The sequence below is a fragment of the Excalfactoria chinensis genome, chromosome 3 (genome assembly GCF_039878825.1).
Source record: "Excalfactoria chinensis isolate bCotChi1 chromosome 3, bCotChi1.hap2, whole genome shotgun sequence".
Taxonomy (NCBI): Eukaryota; Metazoa; Chordata; class Aves; order Galliformes; family Phasianidae; genus Excalfactoria; species Excalfactoria chinensis.
In genome coordinates, this window is record NC_092827.1 from 13,871,966 (window position 1) to 13,893,925 (window position 21,960).

Below are 21,960 nucleotides of genomic sequence, written 5' to 3' on the forward strand. Positions count from 1 at the left end.
AAAAACACAGGCTGCGTACCAGAGAAATGACTGACTGTCTTTCAGCATGATGTGCTGCCGGACATCCACCTCAGCTAACGCAAGAGCACCACACTTTATTATGATCCACAAGCACAAACGCAGATGACATCGGTAAGGTTGCTCACCCATTCTTTGCACTTAGTTTCCCACTCCTATAACGCATTCGACTTGCTGATGAAAAAGTTTATTGACTTTAAAAAAAAAAACAAACAGTCCAAATTTGAACATTAAGAGCTTTATGTATGTGCCCTATGGATCTCAGAGGTCAGCAGTACACTGGGCTGAGGGCATCGTAGAGCCTCTGTGCAGCCAGTTCCACCATTTCCCGCAGGGATTCATCCTCCTCACTCCCTGGCTCGCAATCAGCCGTCTGGGAACACAAAAAGAAGCGTATGAGAACAAGCACAGCACAGACAGGTAGATAACTACGAGTGCTTCAATGTACATACCCGAGTTTCCAGTGAAAGGTTTGCAGTCTTGCCATCTACTGTGACACACAGAATGGAGCCTTCTTTGGAACTCACACAGTCCTCTCCAAACATATCCCTGAAACAAAGGTTGACACACATCAGGTAACTGCCAAATAGCAAACTCACATTTCCTTTCCATTAACCTTAGGCTTCCAAAGGTCTATATACACGAATAACAGTGATCGTTTTCATTTAGAAAAAGACAGGCTGACTTACTGGAGCATCATTTCCATTCTCTTGCGATACTCTTCCATGTCTACTTTTGTGGAAACTTTCTGCACTGCAGCTGGAAAGAAAAAGTCATTTTACTTTCATGCACTTCAAAGTGGAAGAAATCCCCACGACTTGTTTCTAATCCCTGTTTCCTTCAGCTGTAGTGAAGTACCGCATCGCAGAGTGTGGGAGCGGACAGAGAACAGCATCAAACCGAACACCAAACATGAGTACCAAAAATAAGCAGCGACACCATTACCATTCCATGATCTGCCTTACGGTGTTGCCAACATTTATCCTCAGTGCCACAGAAGAGATGCCAACATAATATTCACTACCCACTCCAGATTCTTAGCACCGTGACACACGTGTTTGAAACCAAAACAGCAAAGCAAAGAACCCCAGCAGAATGGCTCTGGTTCTTGAGAAGCAATGCCAAACCTGTTATCTGATGGCACTTCCAGCACCCAACAATACCACTTGGTGACAAGGCTTTAGTGCAGTTGTGACATTAGTCAGACCTCGTTTCAGCATCCCCTACATAACTCCTCCTGTTGCGCAGTCACAGGAATATGGCTCACGAATGGTAACCATGACTTTCAGATGAGAAGCTGAAACATTTCAGTGGGTACCATCCATTACATAAAGTAAATGGAAAAACTAAAAGGGACTCATGTTTAACTTCTTTCAAATAGGGTTACATTTTCCGCAGCCAACTAGAAACTGATAGATAAGACACGTGCACATGCTGCAAATAATGCAAAGCTGTAAATGTAATTCTGCTTTTAAGGCACATAAAACACTTGAGAAGCTCCACGAGGTGAAGCACAGCATCAGGAAATCCATTTTAAGGTGCTCTAAAGCTCTTGAAGCCTGATGTCCAAAATTCAGCAGAAAACAGAAGCATGTGCTGGACTTCCTACCTTTCTGTATCTTAGGATTCGACTGAACTTCCAGTATCACTGTGGTCACGGTGTCTGCATACATATCATTGGTAGGATTGGCCACCCACTGCAAGATCAACAAAACAGAAAGATTTCAGCCTGTTGTTGGGGCTGAATAAATAACACAACATAAAACGGCATTCATGGCCCTCTTGTACTGTTCTTTTTTCCCTCTAAATTCTAGCTCTGAATGACTGTCACACATTTAGGAGTTTTAATTATTTGTAGCTTTCTGTGCTCCAAGAACTTCCCATGAAAAACTAAAGCTGTTAAACGATACTATGATACTATGATTTCTGGACATACATACAAAATAGTTACTAATTAACAATTTAAGGGCTGGGAGAGCAGGAGGGGATGCTATTTAACCTTCTTTCCAATTACCAGTTCTCCATTAGGAAGGGCACTGAATCTACCATTAAGCCACTGAGTCACTGCAAGAGAAGAAACTGGCTGAGTGAAATAACATGCATCAACACAGAGCATGGCCAAAGGCAACTTCTCCTCTTCATTCCGCTCATCACCCATCAGAAAGCCACTTAAAACAGTTAACTGTGCACAGCATCTACTTGATACTATTCTACAGGATCTGGAGAATGAAATAGTTGTTTCTCCCCACCCAGTGCCTACCTCGAGGACTACCATGCCCGGTTCCTGGATGACAGTAATACTTTTGAAGACCTTCAGGGCTGGTTTCTGTTGGATTTCTATTTCCTCTACATCACCTGAGAAGCAGCGACAAATGGTTAGTGAGAATAAAATCACACTGTGAACAGGACTAACTGTATCTGCGTGGCTTTCTGAGTGTGCAGTGCCGGCCCTTTCACTTGCCTTGGATTCTCATAGCTGACTGGCTTAGTATGTTGACCTGAGCACACCAATGGTAAAGAAAAAATAGTATAACACAAGCATTTCTGGTGTGAGGCAGCACTCAGGATGTGAGACCTGAACACCAACTGAATACAGGTTTTCTTTTCACAGGTGATACACGTTTGACTCTATCACTAGATGAGGGGAGAAAGAAGTCCTGAGCTTTAACCTGGGAAGGGATCTTGGTACGTGCGTGTGCCTTTCAGGAACCAGGGCTGGAGTTGCCTCTATCCCTAAGAAAAGCAGACAGAGGCACTGGGAATCACGCTAGCAGCAGATTTAAATGGCTTCCAGTGAAGAAAAGGCCAAGAAGGCTGGATCAGTCCCTCATGGGGAGGAACAGAACATGTCATCTGACACAAGGAAAGAATTCTGTTGTCTTTGTTTTATCAGATAGATGCCATTCAGCGTTCTGCTTTGGGGCTGGAGATAAAAGCTGATCATTTGCTCAGTGTTTCATCAGGGTGGTTAAGCTGCTCACTTTGGGGGCTGACAGGAGACAAAAAGCAGCTGAGGTTCCACACTGCTGTATGCTCATGGATGTGTATTAGTTACGTTAGGATGCCCACACAGGGTCTGTCTCACTCGTGAGCTGGACGTGGCAGAAGCCACCCTACATAATGAGAGCCGTAAGACACAAACCAAACTGTGGCACTTCAGAGCAAACAAGTTCCCACTCAGAAGGTCCCCCCAAAGACTGGAAGCTGTTTTAAGAACAAATCCCAAACATTTCTTTCTGAATACGCACCAGTAAGCTTCTGCAGCTGATAAAAGAGCAGATTGAAAGGGCCGGTATAGGGAATAGCCAGTGTCTGTGTCACAGTGCTCATAGCCAAGTCCGTGTAATCTGAAAGAATTGATAAAAGAATGTCTTAACAACAGTTTACTTTAAAGAACTTGAGGTTTGATTTCTAAAACAATCAAGTTGTCAGCACAGAGAAACAACGGCACCAAAACATCGAAGGCAGAGGGTGCAAAAGGACCGTTTGTGAAGGGAAGCGCCCGTTGTAAGATAAATTGTACATCTGTGGTCAAGGAGCCAGCAAAAGTGTGTTGTTTTGTCACATGCGTTTGTCACCAGCAAACAGTGAAGCGGGCAGGACAGCTGAACGGCTTTCCTCAACTCTGCTGACCTCACCACTCCATTTAGTTACTCTTTATCCTGAGAATAAATCAATCTTTATAGTAACAGACAGCACGGGTGCAGTACACAACACACCCACTGCACCTCTGTTTTCCCACTAAAATTAATGGCACTTCAGAAAGGACAGCTGATCAAGGCACTTCTGCTCTCACTGGTACCTTTTATATGTAATTCAGCATAGGGACAGTTCTAAATAACTAGAAGGAGAAAGGAATTCTGCTTCTTTTTCACAGGTAAGGCAGAAAAAATCTTCAGCTTCAAAGGGCACCGAATGGAACGCCTTGCTTCTCACACCAACAGCTCAGAAACGTAGGCAAAACTACGCCAAACTGACACCAATGGACACGCATCCAATGATTTCCTCCAACACGAAGTAACAAACGAGCATCCAACAGCCAACACTACACGTGTTCTAATGACAGAGAAGGACACAGAGAGTTTCAGTTATCCACTAAGTAAGTTACTGCCTTCACTTACTGGAGAGGTCACACGGAGAAAGGATGTGATAGTTGAAATTCCTTTTGACCAGGATTCCAGAAATTCTCTGTCCTTGCTCCGGCTTCTTATCTGCTAAAGAGCCCATCACCTGAAAAGGAGGAAAACACAGCTAGTGCAACAAAGCCAGCCTGAAGCCAACTATGGCTGGATGAATATGGATGACATACAGGTTACTCAGAAAGAAACCACCAAGCATGGTATGGAGTTGCTCTGAAAACCGCCGCTTGCAACACCAGAGGGCCCGGGTTCGAATCCCCCTTGTGGCGCAAGGGGTAAAACTGCCACTCTGCTACACTAGAGGGCTCGAATCCCGGGAGTTGGACTCGATGATCTCTAAGGTCCCTTCCAACTCGCACGATACTATGATACTATGATGATACTATGAAGGTTACAGCAACCTTTAGACAACGAGCACAAGAAAAGGTTTAAAGAGTAAAATATATAGAAAAGAATAAATACACAACTACAACAAGCACATTTGCAGTCACCCTTCAAACTGACGCCAATCAACTGTTGTCCAATCAACATACATTTCTCCACAGCCTCTATGTACATATTAGTTTCTCCTTATTTCAGTATGTAGGCTTTATTGTAACATTTAAAGACTGTATAGCAAACTGTTATGGTATCCTAAATACAGTACAGACACATGCGTTCTGGGTAACAAGAAATAACCTTGCAGAACATTATTTTTAGCTGTTTTTTAAAATCATTTTACTAGATGCACCACATCCATGGCTACAGACTTCCTTGTGCCAGAGCACCCTGTTTACAAGCCGTCTCACTGATTGAAGTATCTAACGACAGCAGCTCTAAACATCTGATTACAGTCAAGCATGTAATTATTTAATTCAGCCAAAGTAATTATTCTCTTCTAGCATATACGGATGGAATGGGTGTTTGACAGCATCTTCCTGAAATGTAAATGAAGTCTATCACATTATTTATGCACGGGATGCAGTGCTCCAACATGACTGGAATTGATATTCTTTGTTAGGAGAAAATGGATGAGTGCTGTTCAGATCATGCAGCAAACAGACTGGGATGCCAGGACTGAATGCACCAGCAGGTTATCAGTAGCAGAACAGATCTAGGTTAGCCAAACGAAAACATTCATACGCGTTGAGACCTTGTAAAACACATGCAATCCAAACCCAGTTTACCTTAGAGGCTTGGAAGAGAACATACAACTTAGTTTCAGAGGTATAAAAACAAGTGTTGTTGTATGGAGATGAAAATACCTGATTTCATACCTTGGCAAGCTTTTCTCCTCTGAAGTTTAACGTCACAGCTTCAGTATTCCTTGGATTATGAACTTCTATATGAACTTCGTCGTTATCTTCATACTCCCGTATCAATGCTGCCTTCAATCTGGCCATTTCATTCTGCTCACCGTGAACTAAAATCTACGGGAAAGACAGTTTTCCTTTCCATGTGAGGTCTTTGTCCAACCAGGCATGTTTAGTAAACAAATTACCCACGAAAACTGCCTCATGTATTTCATGAAGACACAACACAAAAACGGGCTCAATTATCCAACACACAGTCCTACGTTTGTCTCCGAATTCTTTGTATCATTCAAAGGCACAACACCACGCCGTGCATAGAAAAAATACATGCAAATAAACACAATGCTTTATATAGATTTCATTTTGCTTTTCGTACTCGAATCCCACCCTGCAGAAGCAAGCAGCATGAATGAATACCAACCACGTGTGGAGGCTTCAGGGCCCGGATAAACTCACTGGTTTGTTGATAATCTGTGTGAGCAGAGAAAGAAATGTAATCCACAGACATCTTCAGCGGCAGTTTTTGCCCCGACATAGTTGTGATCTCTTCTGGTTCGGACATGATATGCTAGGAACAAAATAAAAGACTTTCTTTAACCAAAATAAACTGGAAGTCCATCAACACTGCAGATCCAAAGCCTTACATTTCCAATACCAATGAAATCTTACTAACAGCCAAATTCAATGTGAAGAATGGAGAAAACTCCTCAGAGTTCACGAAATGCATGCACCCAAATAGAAACACTGCACGCACAACACACACACAGCCAACGGATACAGGAGTCTGTCCTTCTTACAAATACATCCCAACACTATTTGCATTGAAGTTATAACACGTGTGTGTGACTTCTGGCCCTAAAAGCCAAACTAGACACATAGTTTGCCCACAGTTGCTAGAATTAGAAAAGAATTTCATTCCCTACAACGAGACAGTGTCACAGCATGTAAAACACAGCTGAGCTCTGACGTAGTGTTGGATTTAACACTGACTTCTCCAAGATTAGGGTTAGGTAGGACCCCTTTAGATCCAGGGGTGTAAAGATGAAGAAAAGCACCACTCTTCTTTCTCGTGATAAGGTGACTCCTCCTAGAAAAGACCATTCCCTCCAGCATTGCAGGAAACGGCCACATGCAATTCTTCTGTACATTTCATTAGCACAGTGCAAAGGCAATCAACTTTAACTACAGAATTATGCAGAGTTGCCAACAGCCTTCTCGGTAAATACAAAGTCACTTCCTAGTGGAGAATTCTTGTCCAACGTAACACAAACACTCCTCTGTATTCAGAACTTGTGGAGCATCAACAACTCACCTTAGCGAGCGTTCCCTCAACACAGTACCCAGCTATAATTACTCCATTTCTCTTATCCGTGCACCAGCTCTCAAACAGCTCTCTGGATAAGCCGCTCTGCATCATACCAGGGGAAGCCATCACAACGCTTGGACCAATATCATCAAAATGATCCATACTCTGAGAGGAAAACAGTAAGAATCTCAGTTCCCACAGCCCTTTCATGACATATAAACTGAGCCCTGCATCCATTCATGCACCACCCTCTTAAGAAGACCTTCTGCAGGAAAGTTCCTCTTACCGACACTCGTAAGGGGCAAAATGTATGTATACAGATCTACAGAGGAAGGCTGGTACATAAGCTCCCCTCAGCAGCCCTCCGGGAGGGCAGATAATTCAGATATAAGCCTAAAACCAGTCAGTCTCTTAGGGTAGTACACACACAGTCATAGAATGATAGAACGATTCTGTGTGTACACACAAACTATTGAGTAAATACAAACTCTTGTATCGTTGTTCCTCTACTGTAAGCCAACCTTACCTTCAGATTGCTAATGTGCTTGAAAACAAACGGATTGTTGATGTTGATTTGCTTGCGGATCTTGTCATTCATGGCATTGACATACGTCTGATAAACAGCCATGCATTTCTTTGCCAAAGAGGAGGCGTAGTAAATGGGGATGTCGTGGAGCTCAGGATGATTTTGCCAGTATTCATCTATAAGAAAGAAACAAACCTACACATCAGATAACTCACAAATACAATACGAAACAACGCCATGGAGTTGAAGCAGCGATGGGATAAGCCTGTTACTAAGCCTGGCTTCCTGCAGCATCACCAACACTGACATTTTACAAACTTAACTGAAAGAAAAACAGGAAAGAAGAATCCCCCACTAACCACAACAATCCTTATTGCTGATGGCAGCAGTCATGGCCTTTACTAAAAACAACGAAGAGATGTGAACGCAGCTACACAAGGAGAACTCACTCATTTTCCCACTTGGATACAGCTCTGCTCATATAAGATACATTGCAACTGGCTCACCATCACCAAAGAGCGGTGTGCTCTTTTGGCACCGTTTGTGAATTTCAAACAACACAGCTTTGATCTGCAAAGTTTTCAGGCTGAATCGGAAGATCTTACTGCCATGAATACCTCAATAAGCCCAAATGTAAGGCAGAGACAGCCAAGAAGAGATAACCAACAGCAGCACTTACTGCAATATCAAATCCAAAACGTTCAACATAAAGAATAAGCCCACTACACAGCACTGACCATTACACTATGCCTGGATAAGAACACTACACAGCACTGACCATTACACCATGCCTGGGTCCCAATTTTTCGCTAACATTTGAACAGACCAATAACACGTTCTGAAAACAAGCACCAGACAAATACCAGTTTTTTATGCTGATCTGAACTGAAATGGAAAGTAAGAAAAAATGTAAATGTTTTAAATAACATTTTAGCACCGGTGCTCCCCAAAATGCTCATTTTAGTCTTGAGATGGTTCCCTTTTGATCTTCGCAGCATTTCTAGGAGGCAAAAAGACCAGTAAAACATCACAGCACAAATTCAACATGCCTGGAAATAACAGCTTACTTAAGAATAGATTCCTCTGAAGTACCCCACAACAACTTTTTCCATCTTTCATGAGAAACAGCTTGTTATGACCGTGTATAAAACCACGTATAATTCCCCTGCTCTCATTTTGCTCTTCCTAATTTGCTTTCCCATTACGGTAAAGACTTCACAAATACTACAGGTGTTTGTTACGGTCTCCTCAGCTTTTGTTCACACAGGTTTGTGAATTCAAGGGTGAAATTTTGGAACAAGATGCACCTCTTCTAGCAATCAGTTCAAATACAACGGCCGTGTTTTGCATATTCACTCTGCAATCTACAGTAACGCTTCCCAGCTGCTGAAATCCCAGTTCAACAAGAGTTGAAAGTCAAGGACGTATTACCGTGGCTGCCCAGGGAGGTGCTGCAGTCACCGTCCCTGGAGGTGTACAAGGAAAGTAGAGACGTGGCACTGAGGGACGTGGTCAGCGGGCATGGCTGGGATGGGTTGGTGGCGGGACTTGATGATCTTATTGGTATCTTCCAAGCTTAGTGATTCTTTGATTCTGAGGAATTACCCTTCCCCGTCTATGCCTTCTCTCGAGCTCACAAAGCCCAACTGCCTGTCCTATATGTGCATTTTGAACATCATTTTTTGGCTGGCTGATCACCTTTCTTACATTTAACATTTGAACACACAATACCACATGTTCTCAGGTAATTAAAGCATCAAAAAATGGCCAAAAAGCTGTTAAAAAAGCAATAGCACCTGAAAAACCGCACATGAAAACACTCCCATTACATTGCATGTGTCTTTTATTAAGAGGAACTGTGAAGGTACGTACCCAAAATTAAAAGCAGTTCTTGTGCCCGGCCCAGGGCAAAGACAGGGATAAGGCCTCTCCCTCCTCTGTTCACAATGTCATGAACCGTGTTACAGAACCGCGCCTCTCGCTCTTCCCTTTTCTCATGAATATGAGTCCCGTAGGTGGATTCCTACAGACAGAGAAAGCTGGTATTAAACGTTCTGGCACACAGACTGGCTCCTGACCACCTCCTCTGCACCCAACAAGAAAACGCAGAAAATCAGACTGGTGTTACTGTGCAGAAACAGAGCTTTCACCTCACAATGAAGGACTTCCATTTACGTGCCATGACATGACATGCATTAAGCTTTCAGCAGTACGGGATGTTGGGGCTGAGAAAGGGGAGGCAGAGCAGAAAGAATGAAAGAAAACCAACCCTGGAATCAACCCCCTGCTCCAAATTCCCAGCGCCATCTCCTCCACCACGGGGAATAGCGACAGCCTCCCTTCCCCCACCCCCTCACTTGTCATTTGTAGAGAGATCCCACCAGGAAAAAGCAATAAGAGATGAAGCTATAAATGATGATGCTTCCTTTCACTGATTTCAGATTTACGTAACGCTCCACTTCTTTGCTGAACGGGTGATTTCAAACACAGTAGTTATCAATTAGAGAAGCCAGTTGGAAGGACACAATAAACTCATTTCTTTCTGTATTACTCTCAAAGATGCCACTTTCCATTTTGAAAAGACACCTGTTGCTCTTTGAGCTTCCCCCCAAACTCCTGATTTTCTGAACAGACTCAGAATAAAACGATTTCGCTCAGAAAACAAGACATCACAAATCCAAATAGCACCCAGGGTGCTTCCACTCGGGACAAACACCCAACAAATACAGCTGGAAGTACATTATGGTCCATTAAAATAAAAGGCATCTGGCTAAACTGAAGTTTGTGTGATGCATCCAGGGGGCACAAGATGAAACCTGGTAAATCTCCAGGCCTGAAATGGCACCTGGAGGCCTAAGGAACCACAGCAGCAGAATTACAAAATGGCAATTAGTCTTTTAGGCTTTTTAATACAACGCAAATAGCTGTACGAACACCCTACCACAAATCACACGCTGCCATTAACCTCCACTGCCCTCCTCATTCCGCTGCAGCTCTAATGAAGTACCATCTCTGGACACACTTAACAGCTCATTTAAAGAAACGCTTTTGTGAAACTTACAATTATAAGAATATCGGGTTTAATGTTGGGAATCTCAGCTGCCATCAGATGTCTGTCCTCCTGCCTTGAGAAATCACCCGTGTACAAAAGCTGTGAAGACAAAGAGAAGAACTTACTCTGGTTATGGGTTCCGCCAGCTCAGCAGTTTTAAAAGCCCTTGTCTAGGAAAACTGGTCGCTTTGTCTGCTTTGGCAAATTGAATTTTGAGGAGTTTACGAAACAAAGCTCTCCTACGCTTCAGCTGAAGACTCTTCTGAGGTGGGTGGTGCTCACAATGGTAGCACACCCCTATGGCAGTGCATACGTTTTAACCACTGTAAGGTAATTGAAGCAGTACCTCAGTTAGAACAGAACAAGGCAGATAAATGCACTGTTGTCGTTCTTCATTTGGCACTTAGAGGTGCTGCTTTCAGCATTTCGCACTGGCCATGAGAAGCACAAACTGACCTAACTGCATACAGCAGAACCAGATGGAAATACAAAGGAGATGAATCAGTGTTTTATACAGCAGAATGCAAACAGAGTGGAGAACAAACTGCCTTTACAATTCCTTCTAAGAATTTCTGATGCTAAAAGCAAAGCCTGTAATCTAACACACCTCCCAGACAGGACGACTGCGTTCCCCACTACAGCACAAAGTGATCAGCAGCCCAGCCAGCAGTAGCAGGTAACTGGCCTACAGGTCACCTACTGCCACATGCCTCATTTGCTTCACAGGGAAGTAAATAAAACAAAGTGTGTTAAACAAAAACCCCAAACCACTGGAGTAATGAACACATGGAGGGAAATCTCTGCCATACCTTAATCAAGAGAAACAAAAAAGCAGTTGAATATCTAAACTTTATTGTAATCACTGTAAGTACAACTGTTTCTATGCTTCCTAGAACTCGTCACGTCTGGCATTCTCTATCATTATAAACCGTAGACAAAGTCTTGCCAGACAGCAACCCTCGGGGCCTCTCTTCCCTTCTCAAAGCTTTTTTGGGCGGAAATTACCCTACCGAACTCCAGTTTATGAGACTGGATTCATGTCTGGCTTTGACACAGTACTGCCTGTGATTACAGTCAGTGAGACTGCCTCAGCTACCAGCTGCCTCTGAGCGGAGCAGCCAGGACCACCACATACTTACTGGTTCCAAGCCTGAGTCCCAACTCAGCCCCTTAAGCTCAAACATATTCCCTCTTCACTACACAAATGTCACTTGCTTGTTTCAATCCATGAGAAAATACATGCTTCAAGTCAAGGCCTCCGACCTACGTGCCCAAGCCTGCCCGACAGCTCCAAGCACAGCAGCAGGGCTCAATAACAAATAGTAATTTATGACTACATTTGAATTCAGGCCCAATTTCAACTCCGTAACAAAAAGGAAATACCTTCACACCAGCTATTTCAATCATGAACATGGCTGCTCCCAGAACGTGGCCTGCATGGTAACACCAGAACTTGATGCCCGCCACCTCCTTCACTTCATGGAAGTTGATGGTTTCAATCTTGTCCATGCTTTCTTCAAGGTCCGTTTCTGTATACAGCATGTCATCTGCTGATATATTGCTGCAGATAATGGAAGTGGTAAGAGTTAATCCCACCAGCTTAGATAACACAACCGTTGAACAACCGAAGAACAACATCTTGCCCTGAAGAGCGGGTTGTATCTTTGGGGCCTTAAAATTCACTACTTCTGTAAAGCTTAAGGAAAAATAATGACATAAAAACACGTAAGAGCAAAAGTGTGAGTTAAGAGAGCGAGCCTGGGGGCAGAGGAGATGAGATGTTAAGAGTAAAGGTCCAAATATGGCAAATAAAGAGAATAAAAGGAAACAAGGTAAGACTTCGTGTTGAGTGACAGGGAATGATCTTAGAGACACAGTATCCATGAGGCAGGAAGATGATACATTACTTCCAATTTTGTTCCAGTGTTGCCGTATGTGGTGATGCCCAGGTTTGCCATCGGTGGCAGCTTCATCTTACAGCTCCCATTGGGAGCACAGGGAAAATAATCGAGTAGTTAAAGAGAAACCCAACAGTGCAGCTTACCTGACTTTGACATAGTCTGAAAGAAGCCATCTGTAAATAGCTTTTGTGGCATGAGTCATAAACGTCCTTCCTTTAAAACTTGTCTTCTGCAAAAACCATGGCAAAGCTCCGCAGTGATCTAAGTGGAAACTTAGAGCAGACACACAACTCTCACTCATACGCTAACGTTACACAGCATGATATCATATAGTTCTGCTCTGGTCTGACATAACACCCTGAAAAGGCAGAAGCGGGACTTTTAACCTCATTGTTAACTATGCTGGTCTATATCCTGTACATTAGTGACTGCTCATCAACTGGGCAAGGGAAAAGCAATGCAGAAATTCTCCATTAACTGCAAGGACTTTACCCACACAGCATCAGAACGTCTGAGAAGGAGACAAACAGCAGGAATCGGGAGCATAAGGAATGCCTCGGATAGAAGAAAGCTGACAGAAGCGCTCCTAAGTTTGCATACAGGACACTACGAATTACACCACAGACTACTGAAAGAAAACTATTTGGCTGCAGCTCTAATCTGACCTGTTCCACAGAATTACTTTGGAGATACAGGTGGAACAAACACCTACCACCAAACCCCAGCGTCCTGTAGACAGCTGGCTATGACTGGTTATGTACAAACGGATCTCTTTCATCTAAATAAGCAATAGTTAAAGCAGATTTTTGCCAGCTCTGTTACACCTATTTGGTCTCTCTCAGCCTATGTAAGTGTTCGCACCACGACCTCGGTGCGTTTTGTACGTGTAGGTGCAACTTACTGGCTTATCAGAAGGAGGTCAATCTCAGCAGGGTCTATCAAGTCAATGTAAGGAAGTGCATCCATTCCTTCCAGCCCAGGATGGATGCCACAATCAAGCTGAAAAAAGAAATGAATAGAGAAAACTTACAGCATCACAGAATGGCAGAGGTTGGAAGGAACCCCTGGAGGTCACCAGACCCACCCCCTGCCCTAAAAGAACACATGAATATCAGAAAGGAAGAATCTTGAATTATGAACAACTAGTAGCCTTTAGCATCACACAATAGGGTATTTTGTTCCTCCACCACTGCTTTTAGCATTGGATTTCATAGCTGGAGTGTTTGCCCTGATGGTTTATCTCCACTGGGAGAGTGAATACCTTTTAGAAGACCCCATTCCCTGTATAGAAGGCTGTGCCCATGCAAGCCTGCATTTAGATTCAACACTACCTGAATACACATAATGCTGTATGGAAGAGATTTCTGCTACCCTCTGCAAGGCAACTGAAAAAGGGGAAAAAAAAGCACGTGTGTGTTTACACATGACAGCTTATACACAATAGATATACAGACAAGCCTCAGGTTTCACTGAAGTCTGACACACAGATTTCTCCGCCAGAAAACGTGCCTCTGCTAGCAATGGCCGACTTCGGAAAGGAACTGGATTTAACCTACAACATCTTTCTGTGCTCCACAGTACTGCAACGGATCACAGAGTGGCTTAGGATCATAGAATTACTCAGGTTGGAAAAGACCCGAAAGATCATCAAGTCCTACCGCAGCCTAATCATCGTACCCTAAGGCTGGAAGGGACCTCACAGATCACTCAGTTCCAACCGCCTGCCGTGGGCGGGGGCTGCCAACCAAGTCAGGCAGTAGATCAGGCTGATGAGAGGGCGCACAAATAGGCTGGTGAAATAATTACCATTATCTTCCTTCCTTTAAACTCCAGAATAATGCATGATCTTCCTACTTCTTGTCCGGCTCCTCTGCAAAAAGATACCAAAGTCACAGAAAGAACACGCCCCATAGATGTACGTGGGATGCTTCCCATGGAGTCAGTTTTCCGTGCAGAAACAACGACCGCAGAGTACAGAACCACCGCAGGGACCTGGAGGATCATGTAGTTCCACCCCCAGGCTGTAAGCAGGCCAGGAGCAGCTCAGGGTGCCAGGTACAGCCCGGCCCTGAACCCTGCAGGGATGGGGCACCCACAGCTCTCTGCACAACTGTGCCAGGGCCTCACCGCTCTGTGTGAAGAGCCTCCCTGATATCTAACCCACGTCACTCCTCCTTTGGTTTAAAATCATTTCCCCTTGTCCTGTTACTATCTACCCATGTAAAAAGGTGACTTGCTTTTCCCTTTACAGTCTCCCTTTAAGCACTATAAGGCCGCAGTGAGGTCTCCACTCCCTGCCCGGCCTTCTTTCCTGCAGGCTGAACGAGCCCAGCTCCGTTTAAGCCCGGGTACTTAAAGTGACTGAACAACTATCGCAACGGAAACGGGATGCAATGGATGCCGCACGGACAGGAAGACCCCGGTTTTTGTTAACCGGCCGTGGTGCTGCTGGTTGCGATGCGTGCCCGCATCCCTGCCCCCATAGCACCGAGTGGGGCGGGAGGTTCCTCCCCAGCCGCTCCCGCGGGCTGACAGAGCCGGAGCGGCGCTCACCCACCACAACGGATCGCTCCGAACGGACGGCCCTCCGCCTCCCGGCCCCATCCCCCCCCGGCGGCCTGAAGCGGAGCCCAGCCCGGCCCCGCCGCTCTCACAGGGGCCGGATGAGCAATTGGTCGCTCTCCTCCGCCGGGATCAGCGCCTCCGCTTTCCGCTTCGCCATGGCCGCCGTCCCTCCTCCCGGCCGAGCTTCCGCTGGGCGGGGAGCGCCGCAGCGCGCAGGCACCGCCGGGGCGTGGCGGAACGAGGCGGCGGAGGTGAGCGGGAGGGCGGCGGGAGCGGAGCCGGGACGGCCTCGGAACCGCGGCGGGGCCTGGGGGCGGCTTCGGAGGGGGAGCGGCGAGGCGCAGAGCGGGGGCCGCTGGGGAGCGCGGTGCCACACGCGGCGCTGCCGCCCCCCGCTCGGCTGGCTGCGGCCTGACGGGCCCTCCACGAGGCCTCTTCCTGTCGCCCGCGGGGCTTCTCCGGCCAAGGAGGGAAGGGGAGGTTTGAGCGGCGCTCCGAGGGGCCGCCGCCGCTGCCGGCTCGGTCCCTGCCCTGCCGCTTCCTGCCGCTTGTCGCGCTGTCCGTCTGGTACTTCACGGAGCTCCTTTCCTTCGGCTGAGATCTTCGTGCCTGTCTTTCCTGCCCAGAGTGCCTCCCTGCAGCCGACGATGAAAACATGTTTAGAAAAGGCAAAAAGCGGCACAGCAGCAGCAGCTCGCAAAGCAGTGAGATCAGTACGAAAAGCAAGGTAAGCCCGCTCAGCTGCGTGCTCTTACGGAGCGACGTTCATCTGCCTTGAGCAGGCAGTTCAGTGTTCACCTGTGATCTCTGTATAATGGCACGCTCGGCTCCTCAGTGCTGGGCTGTGCAGGACAGTGAACGCGTGGTAAGGGCGTTGTGTTCTGACAAGGAGACTTGATGGCTCCTACAGACACAGGCACAGCTCCTGGCAGCAGGTAGCAGCGCTTGGGAGAAGGAGCCACATAGATTCCATGGTGGTAAACATTGCCCTTCGAGGTGCCTGGGGATGGCTGCCACCAATGAGTTTGTTCTGCAGTATCAGTTGGGCTCTCGGTGTTTCTAGAAGCTGTTCTTCGTTTTAAGCCACGTGTCCATTTTTCTGATAGGTTTGGGATGATCAGCTGCATGTTCAGGATTTTCCGAGGTGCTGTTTCACTTCCCTTGCGCTGCTGTTATTGCAGGCGTTGCTGGCAAGCACGTAGTTGTCAGTTTCTTCAAGCTCAGATGCAGTACCAGAAAAGTCTGGGCGTAACCTTAAAGTTCATTCTCTCTTTTTTATTGCCACCTTCTTTTGGAATCCTTGTGCACTGCTGACCCCCATCAGTGCAGTTTGTAGCGAGGCACAGAGATAGCTTCAGGGAAAGCGCAGGGTTTTCGGTTTGTGTTTTGTTGGTTGTTTTTTTCCTCCCCATCTTGCAGTGTAGCTTAAATAACTGAATCAAGTATCAGCTTATCTTAAGAAGCCGAGGCAGGGCAGCTAAAAGTGAACTGCAGTATATGCTTGGTAACTTCCTGATGATGTCAATTCTCTTCTTAGTCTGTAGACTCCAGCCTTGGGGGACTTTCCAGGTCCAGTACTGTGGCAAGTCTCGATACAGACTCCACAAAAAGCTCAGGTATGTAACTGGGGTTTGAGCAGATAAGTATGGAGTCAACTTCATACGTGCTTACGTAAAGATAGAACATGAAAGATTAAAACACCAGTTGTTCATCATGGAGTGGATCTGTTAGACTGCTGACCAGCGCAAGTCAACCTCTTGGCTTCTCTGGTGCGAGATGTTATGCCGTCTAGTGTAAAACCATCGCTTTTAAGGGAAGCTCCCTGAGTCTGAGTTGATGTTTGTGCTGAGATTAGTGCAAGGAGGTCAGCCTTTACGTGTCCCCGCTCACCAGATCACAGCGCATCACCGTTAAAACAAATGGTTCTTTGAGAAATGTTTATAGAAAAGCAGAACTGGCTTTCTCACGATTCCCAGTTATGGCAGCGGAGCTAACTCATTAATTGGAATTAAGGTTCTCGAGCTCTTCAGGGTCGCTTTGTTTTCTTTTGTTGCAGGGCAGAGCAATAGTAATTCTGATACGTGTGCAGAATTCAGAGTTAAGTATGTTGGTGCCATTGAAAAACTGAAACATAATGAGAGCAAAAATCTCGAAGGGCCATTGGACTTGATAAACTACATAGATGTTGCCCAGGTAAGTGCGTTCCAATAATGAATACCAACAGTGTTAGAGCATCCTAAGCTTAGGTGCATTTCTTTCGTGTTCTCTTGTGATCTGACACCTTTTGTTGTGCATTTTAGACGTACTGGAATAAAGTAGCTTAATTAAAGTAAAATAAAACGCACCAGTCGTGCTCGGTTCCCTCCTGCTGAGTAAGTGGAGAAGATGCTCCCGAAAAGCAGTGCTGAGGAAGCAGACTCAGAGCGAAGGCCCGTTTTGTGAGTCATGATGCAATGAATGTCTCACCCGGCAGCTCTTACATCATCTTCAGCACTGCTGGGATTAGTACCCATCAAAGGATATCATCTCTGCATTTACTTAGTGCTATAGAACAAGTTCTTCTGTAGAGGAAAGTGCCATTTTCTGCTTACATTCACTTATGGGTCTGTGGCCAAAGAAGCAGAGTAATATTTGGGTCATCCTCGCAGAAGTTTCTTATATTTATTTCTGTTCTAAGAGCTCTAACTGGTTGTTCTGGGTAGGCAGGCAGGCTGTAGCCGTACCTTTCAAGCGCAGAATCAGTTTCTCTTACAGCATCCTGATGCTTCAAGCATTTGAATATATGCTCAAATGATTTTTACAGCCAAGCACAAAAGTGCCGGCAGTGTGGAACAGAAATCAGCCCCAGTCACAGCGGTGCCACAGCCCCAACTTCCCTCACCCATCCGAGATGATAAAACCCCTTCTGGATTCAGTAGCGTTTCACATAACAAAGAGATAGGACAAAGTCGAGAGTATCAGATTTCTCACAGTAAGATACGAGCAGGGATTGTGATGTTGTTAAGCCAGTGAAGCACTGATAGAAACGCTTTCTACTTTGTATCTTCATTGTTAATATTATTCTGTCTGCACTAAAGGCTTTTGTTTGTTTCCCTCCAAAGCAAGATGGAAAGTTACCTTTTGTTCCAGGTGAAGAGGAGTTTATAATGGGCGTTTCCAAATATGGCATCAAAGTTTCAACATCAGACCAGTATGTAAGTGCTTCGCAACCAACCTTGTGATGAGAGTTAAAAAGCCTTTTCCTGTATTTCTCTGACCTGTGTGACCAAGGTGTCACTTCTGGCTTTAAGCAAAAGCAAAAGAAAGAAAACAAAAGAAAATAGCTCCCACAGCAGCACCGCTTTATAGCATCACAGAATGGTTTGGGTTGGAAAGGACCTTTAAGATCATCCACTTCCAACCCCCTGCCCAGACCAGGTTGCTCACAGCCGCAGCCAGCCTGGCTCTGAATGCCTCCAGGAGGGGAGCACCCACAGCCTCGCTGGGCAGCCCGCTCAGTGTCTCACCACCCTCACAGTAAAGAATTTCCTTCTGATGTCTGGTCTAAATCTACTCTCATCCAGTTTAAAGCCATTTCACCTCATCCTGTCCCTACCTGCTCTTATAAAGTTCCTCCCCAGCTTTCCTGTAGCCCTCCTTTAGGTACTGGAAGGCTGCTTCATTTCATATCTCTTCTGGGCTCTCTGATACAAGTCCATGCCTTTTAAGAAAGCATCAGACAAAAAGAAAGGAAATCTTTCTGCTCCTTGGACACACATTACCTTTTTTGTGGCTGAACTGAAGGAAAAGGATTATGAGCGGTGACCAAGGCGACAGGTTCTTTGGCCTGAGTTGTAATTCAATTCCTGTTGATGCAGTTGTGGAGGGAGGAAAAAAATACATACTTTTTTCAAGGATACCTGAGTTGTTTTCTTCAGAGTTCCAGCCTTGCACTGCTAATCTGGGAGAGAGTTTGCTCCAGCATTGTGACCTCCTAATTCCACTTTACTGATGGAGCGTATTTATTTGTTTGCATTATTTCCTATATGTACTTCAGTGCACTTGAAATAGTTGTTTTGCTAAAAATAAGAAGCCGGTCTCTTCCCCAGGGCCCTCCAGTTGCCTTTGTATAGCTTTGTATTGCAGTCACGTGGTTTCCTTCTGGTTGCCCTCAGAGCCCCAGATACCATAAATACTCAGCCTTACAAAGTCATGACCCACCAGTAGCCCAGCGCTGCCTATTCGTAAAAGCCTCAAGTGTGAGAGTGGTGGATAGTATTGCTCGACAGCTGAATACTCTGAAGAGAGCCAGAAAGTTTCCTTTGGGTCCCTTCAGAAAATGAAACACTTGTTTCTAACGCGTGGGAAGAAGTGTAGTTCCTCAGACTGAGTCTTTGGGTTCTCTTGTTGCTGTGCTGAACTCAGTAAGAACGTGGGTTACTGCAGGACTTCATACTTTGGTAAAGGTTAAATAGGTAGTTTTAGGATTTAATCTCTTGTTGTTCTGGCTTTAAGCACACACAAGCTGATGAAGCCTTTTGTGATGAAGCAGGCTTGCACTGGGCAATGCGTTTTGTTTTCCAAATGGTGGCTTTTTGCATGTGTCACTGTTGACATTTAGTTTGCCATTTAGCGTGTTAGCACACCTACACTGATGGAGCTGCAGGATGCAAAGGTTATTTTCTCTGCACTCCTACCAACGATTCCATCTTTTAAGGCTTCAGGAGAAAGGTGGGAGTCCTCTGACCTGCAGGTAACTTTGCAGGTGAACAGGCAGCTATTTCAGATGCTAAAGACAGAACTGACTGGAGGATACAAAAATCCTCCCTCGTGGATTTCAGCCAGCATTAAAGAAACTGTGACTGAAATACATGGATGTAATTCACCGATTATGTTTGCACTGCTTGTAGATGCAACCAATGAAAATCAAAGACGGGAGTACTTATACAAGGCATGCTTAGGCTTTGGGCTTTGTATTTGCACAATGCATACATGCGCTTATGGCAGTTTGTCCATTGCAGTCTGTGATGATGTAATAATAACCAGTTCAGAGCAGAGGTAGCAGTGATGTGTAGGGAAGAAAAAGAGGTGCTCCTGCCACAGGGTTTCTGTGGATTTTTCTCTTAATTAGAGTAAAAAAGAGAATGGATCCTCTTTAGGAGACCTGCAGGTTTTGTTTTCTTAAAATTGACACAAAAATAAACAAGCAGTTCCCAATACAAGGGGGGTGGTGCCAGTGAGCATGAAGTGATTTGCAAGCAGGCTGTGGCAACTCGGGGAGCTGAAACCTATGGGGAGAGGTGTGCTGAAGTGCTTTGGGCTCCTTCTCCTGTCAGCTTTCGGGGCACCAAGGCAGCAGTTTTCAGCTCTTGGCCACCACTGTATCATTCAGCTGTTTGTGTGCTACACATCTTAGCAAATGTGATGTAGGGCCAGCATCAAATGTGGAGCTGCTGTCAGGAAGTAATGAGGCATTAGGTGGGTTAAGTACAGCGGGTGAGGGAGGGTAGCTGGGAAACAAACATGTGCTTTGATAACGGGGCCAGGACTACAGACTGCATATAAATGCAACTCCAGCAAAAACTGAAGCTAAAATGCTCTTAAAGCACTGCTGCTTCTGAAACCTTAAAGAAATTCTTCATGACAAAAAAAATTCGTTGTTCTCCCAAGGGCTACTTTTCTCCTGCACATAAATCTGAGGAATTTGTCAAAGGGAGAATCCAAATGTGCAGAAAACTTACTGAAAAGCTGTTGCACTGCTCCGGAGTAACTTGTATTTGCCAAATGGTTTCAGGACGTGTTACACAGGCATGCTCTCTATTTAATTGTACGGATGGTCTGCTATGATGATGGTCTGGGAGCAGGAAAAAGTTTACTGGCTTTGAAGACAACAGATGCAACCTCTGAAGAATGCAGCCTCTGGGTTTATCAGTGCAGCAGTTTGGTAAGTTGATGTTTACTGTCTTTAATTTAGTTATCAGCATTTTGATGGTAAAGGGAGACCCTGAAGTCCAAGGGCCTCAGGAATCTTTTTGGCAGAAAACAGGTTGTTCAATTGGTTACAAAGAATAAAAAATCTGAGCTGACTGAGGGGGAAAAACCCTTCAGACTGATCAGCTCGAGTAAAATCTGTTCATTTCCTCGCACTGCCAGTAAGCGTGCATGCCTGAAAAAGCGCTTTGCAAATCTAAGTGTGCTGTCATCACTGCTAAGGAGAATCCTCCATTTGTATTTTCAAAGACAAAACCTCTTAAGATCCAACAGAGCAGGGAGGGATTGAGTAACAGCTCTGGTAATAAGGCATGCATTCATACTTATAGGCAATGGGAGTGATGTTCTCTTAAGAGAAGGACAATTCTTTGTCAGATATACTGCGATGTGACACACAGGCTTAGCCGTGCTGGGGGATCACATGAACTGACTTTCTGAATGTTGATGTCATGCTGTGATGAAAACAACTCTGACTTGTTCCCAAATTGCTCATTTAAAACAGCTCCCACACGCCACTGCAGGCCACAGAAATCAAATTAAATCTCACTTGTGCTACTCCATTTTGCACGTCTGCCGAATGAACGATACAGACCAGCCTGCTTTAACCGAGTTTCGATGATTTCAGAAGTTGCTCAGAAAGTAGTAACGCGTGTGTTTTATGCAATACAGGAACAAGCACAAGCTATTTGCAAAGTGTTATCCACAGCCTTCGATTCAGTTTTGATGTCGGAGAAGTCCTGATTTTCTGCAGCAGCACGTGACTGTGCAGTGCAGTACAAGAGGCCTTTGTGCGAGGAGGACTTGGGGCGCTGTGATCCCACAGGCTGCCTGCAGCCACTCACCAACTCCAAGACTTGCTGTGCAGAGGCGAGCCGTGCAGCGGTGTGCGTGGTACTTCATCATTCCCCAGACGTGACTTGAAGACACTGTTCCACTAGAGTTGTTAACAGAACAATACGGAATTTTCTATTTAACACGGATTTATTTTTTCCCCTAAATCACGTTTTGTATATTGATGTCAATACTGTAGAAATGTAAAATAAAGCTGACACTTGCTTCTGGTTTTTTAAACGGATTTGTTAATATAAACTTCAGTTCTGCTTAACGTAGATCTCATATCAAAACGGCACGGGCAGTGAAGTGCCTGTAAGTAGTTGGTTCTTCGTTCCTCTGATTTAATGGAAGATGTGC

The 21,960-nt window shown here is 45.2% G+C and overlaps 2 protein-coding genes across 3 annotated transcripts; one reads left to right on the plus strand and one right to left on the minus strand.

The window, feature by feature from the left end:
* Positions 1 to 50: 50 nt before the first annotated feature.
* Positions 51 to 14,999, minus strand: CPSF3 (cleavage and polyadenylation specific factor 3). 2 transcript variants are annotated; one of them, XM_072331727.1, is made up of 18 exons: positions 14,889 to 14,999; positions 14,041 to 14,104; positions 13,136 to 13,233; positions 12,378 to 12,506; positions 11,717 to 11,894; positions 10,343 to 10,432; positions 9,154 to 9,304; positions 7,282 to 7,457; positions 6,762 to 6,920; positions 5,871 to 6,017; positions 5,414 to 5,566; positions 4,140 to 4,248; positions 3,267 to 3,365; positions 2,279 to 2,373; positions 1,628 to 1,715; positions 708 to 777; positions 471 to 567; positions 51 to 391 (listed from the first exon to the last, which is right to left on the minus strand). In XM_072331727.1, the coding sequence occupies exons 1-18, from the start codon at positions 14,954 to 14,956 to the stop codon at positions 287 to 289; spliced, it is 2,076 nt and encodes a 691-aa protein (XP_072187828.1). In that variant the 5' UTR covers positions 14,957 to 14,999; the 3' UTR covers positions 51 to 286. The 2 variants fall into 2 exon arrangements, with proteins under 2 accessions (XP_072187828.1, XP_072187829.1); XM_072331728.1 differs by having other exon boundaries at positions 14,792 to 14,898.
* On the plus strand, positions 14,939 to 21,840 carry ITGB1BP1 (integrin subunit beta 1 binding protein 1). The gene is made up of 7 exons (XM_072331732.1): positions 14,939 to 15,050; positions 15,426 to 15,526; positions 16,337 to 16,415; positions 16,856 to 16,992; positions 17,901 to 17,993; positions 20,573 to 20,722; positions 21,439 to 21,840. The coding sequence occupies exons 2-7, from the start codon at positions 15,455 to 15,457 to the stop codon at positions 21,508 to 21,510; spliced, it is 603 nt and encodes a 200-aa protein (XP_072187833.1). The 5' UTR covers positions 14,939 to 15,050; positions 15,426 to 15,454; the 3' UTR covers positions 21,511 to 21,840.
* The last annotated feature ends 120 nt before the right edge of the window (positions 21,841 to 21,960 follow it).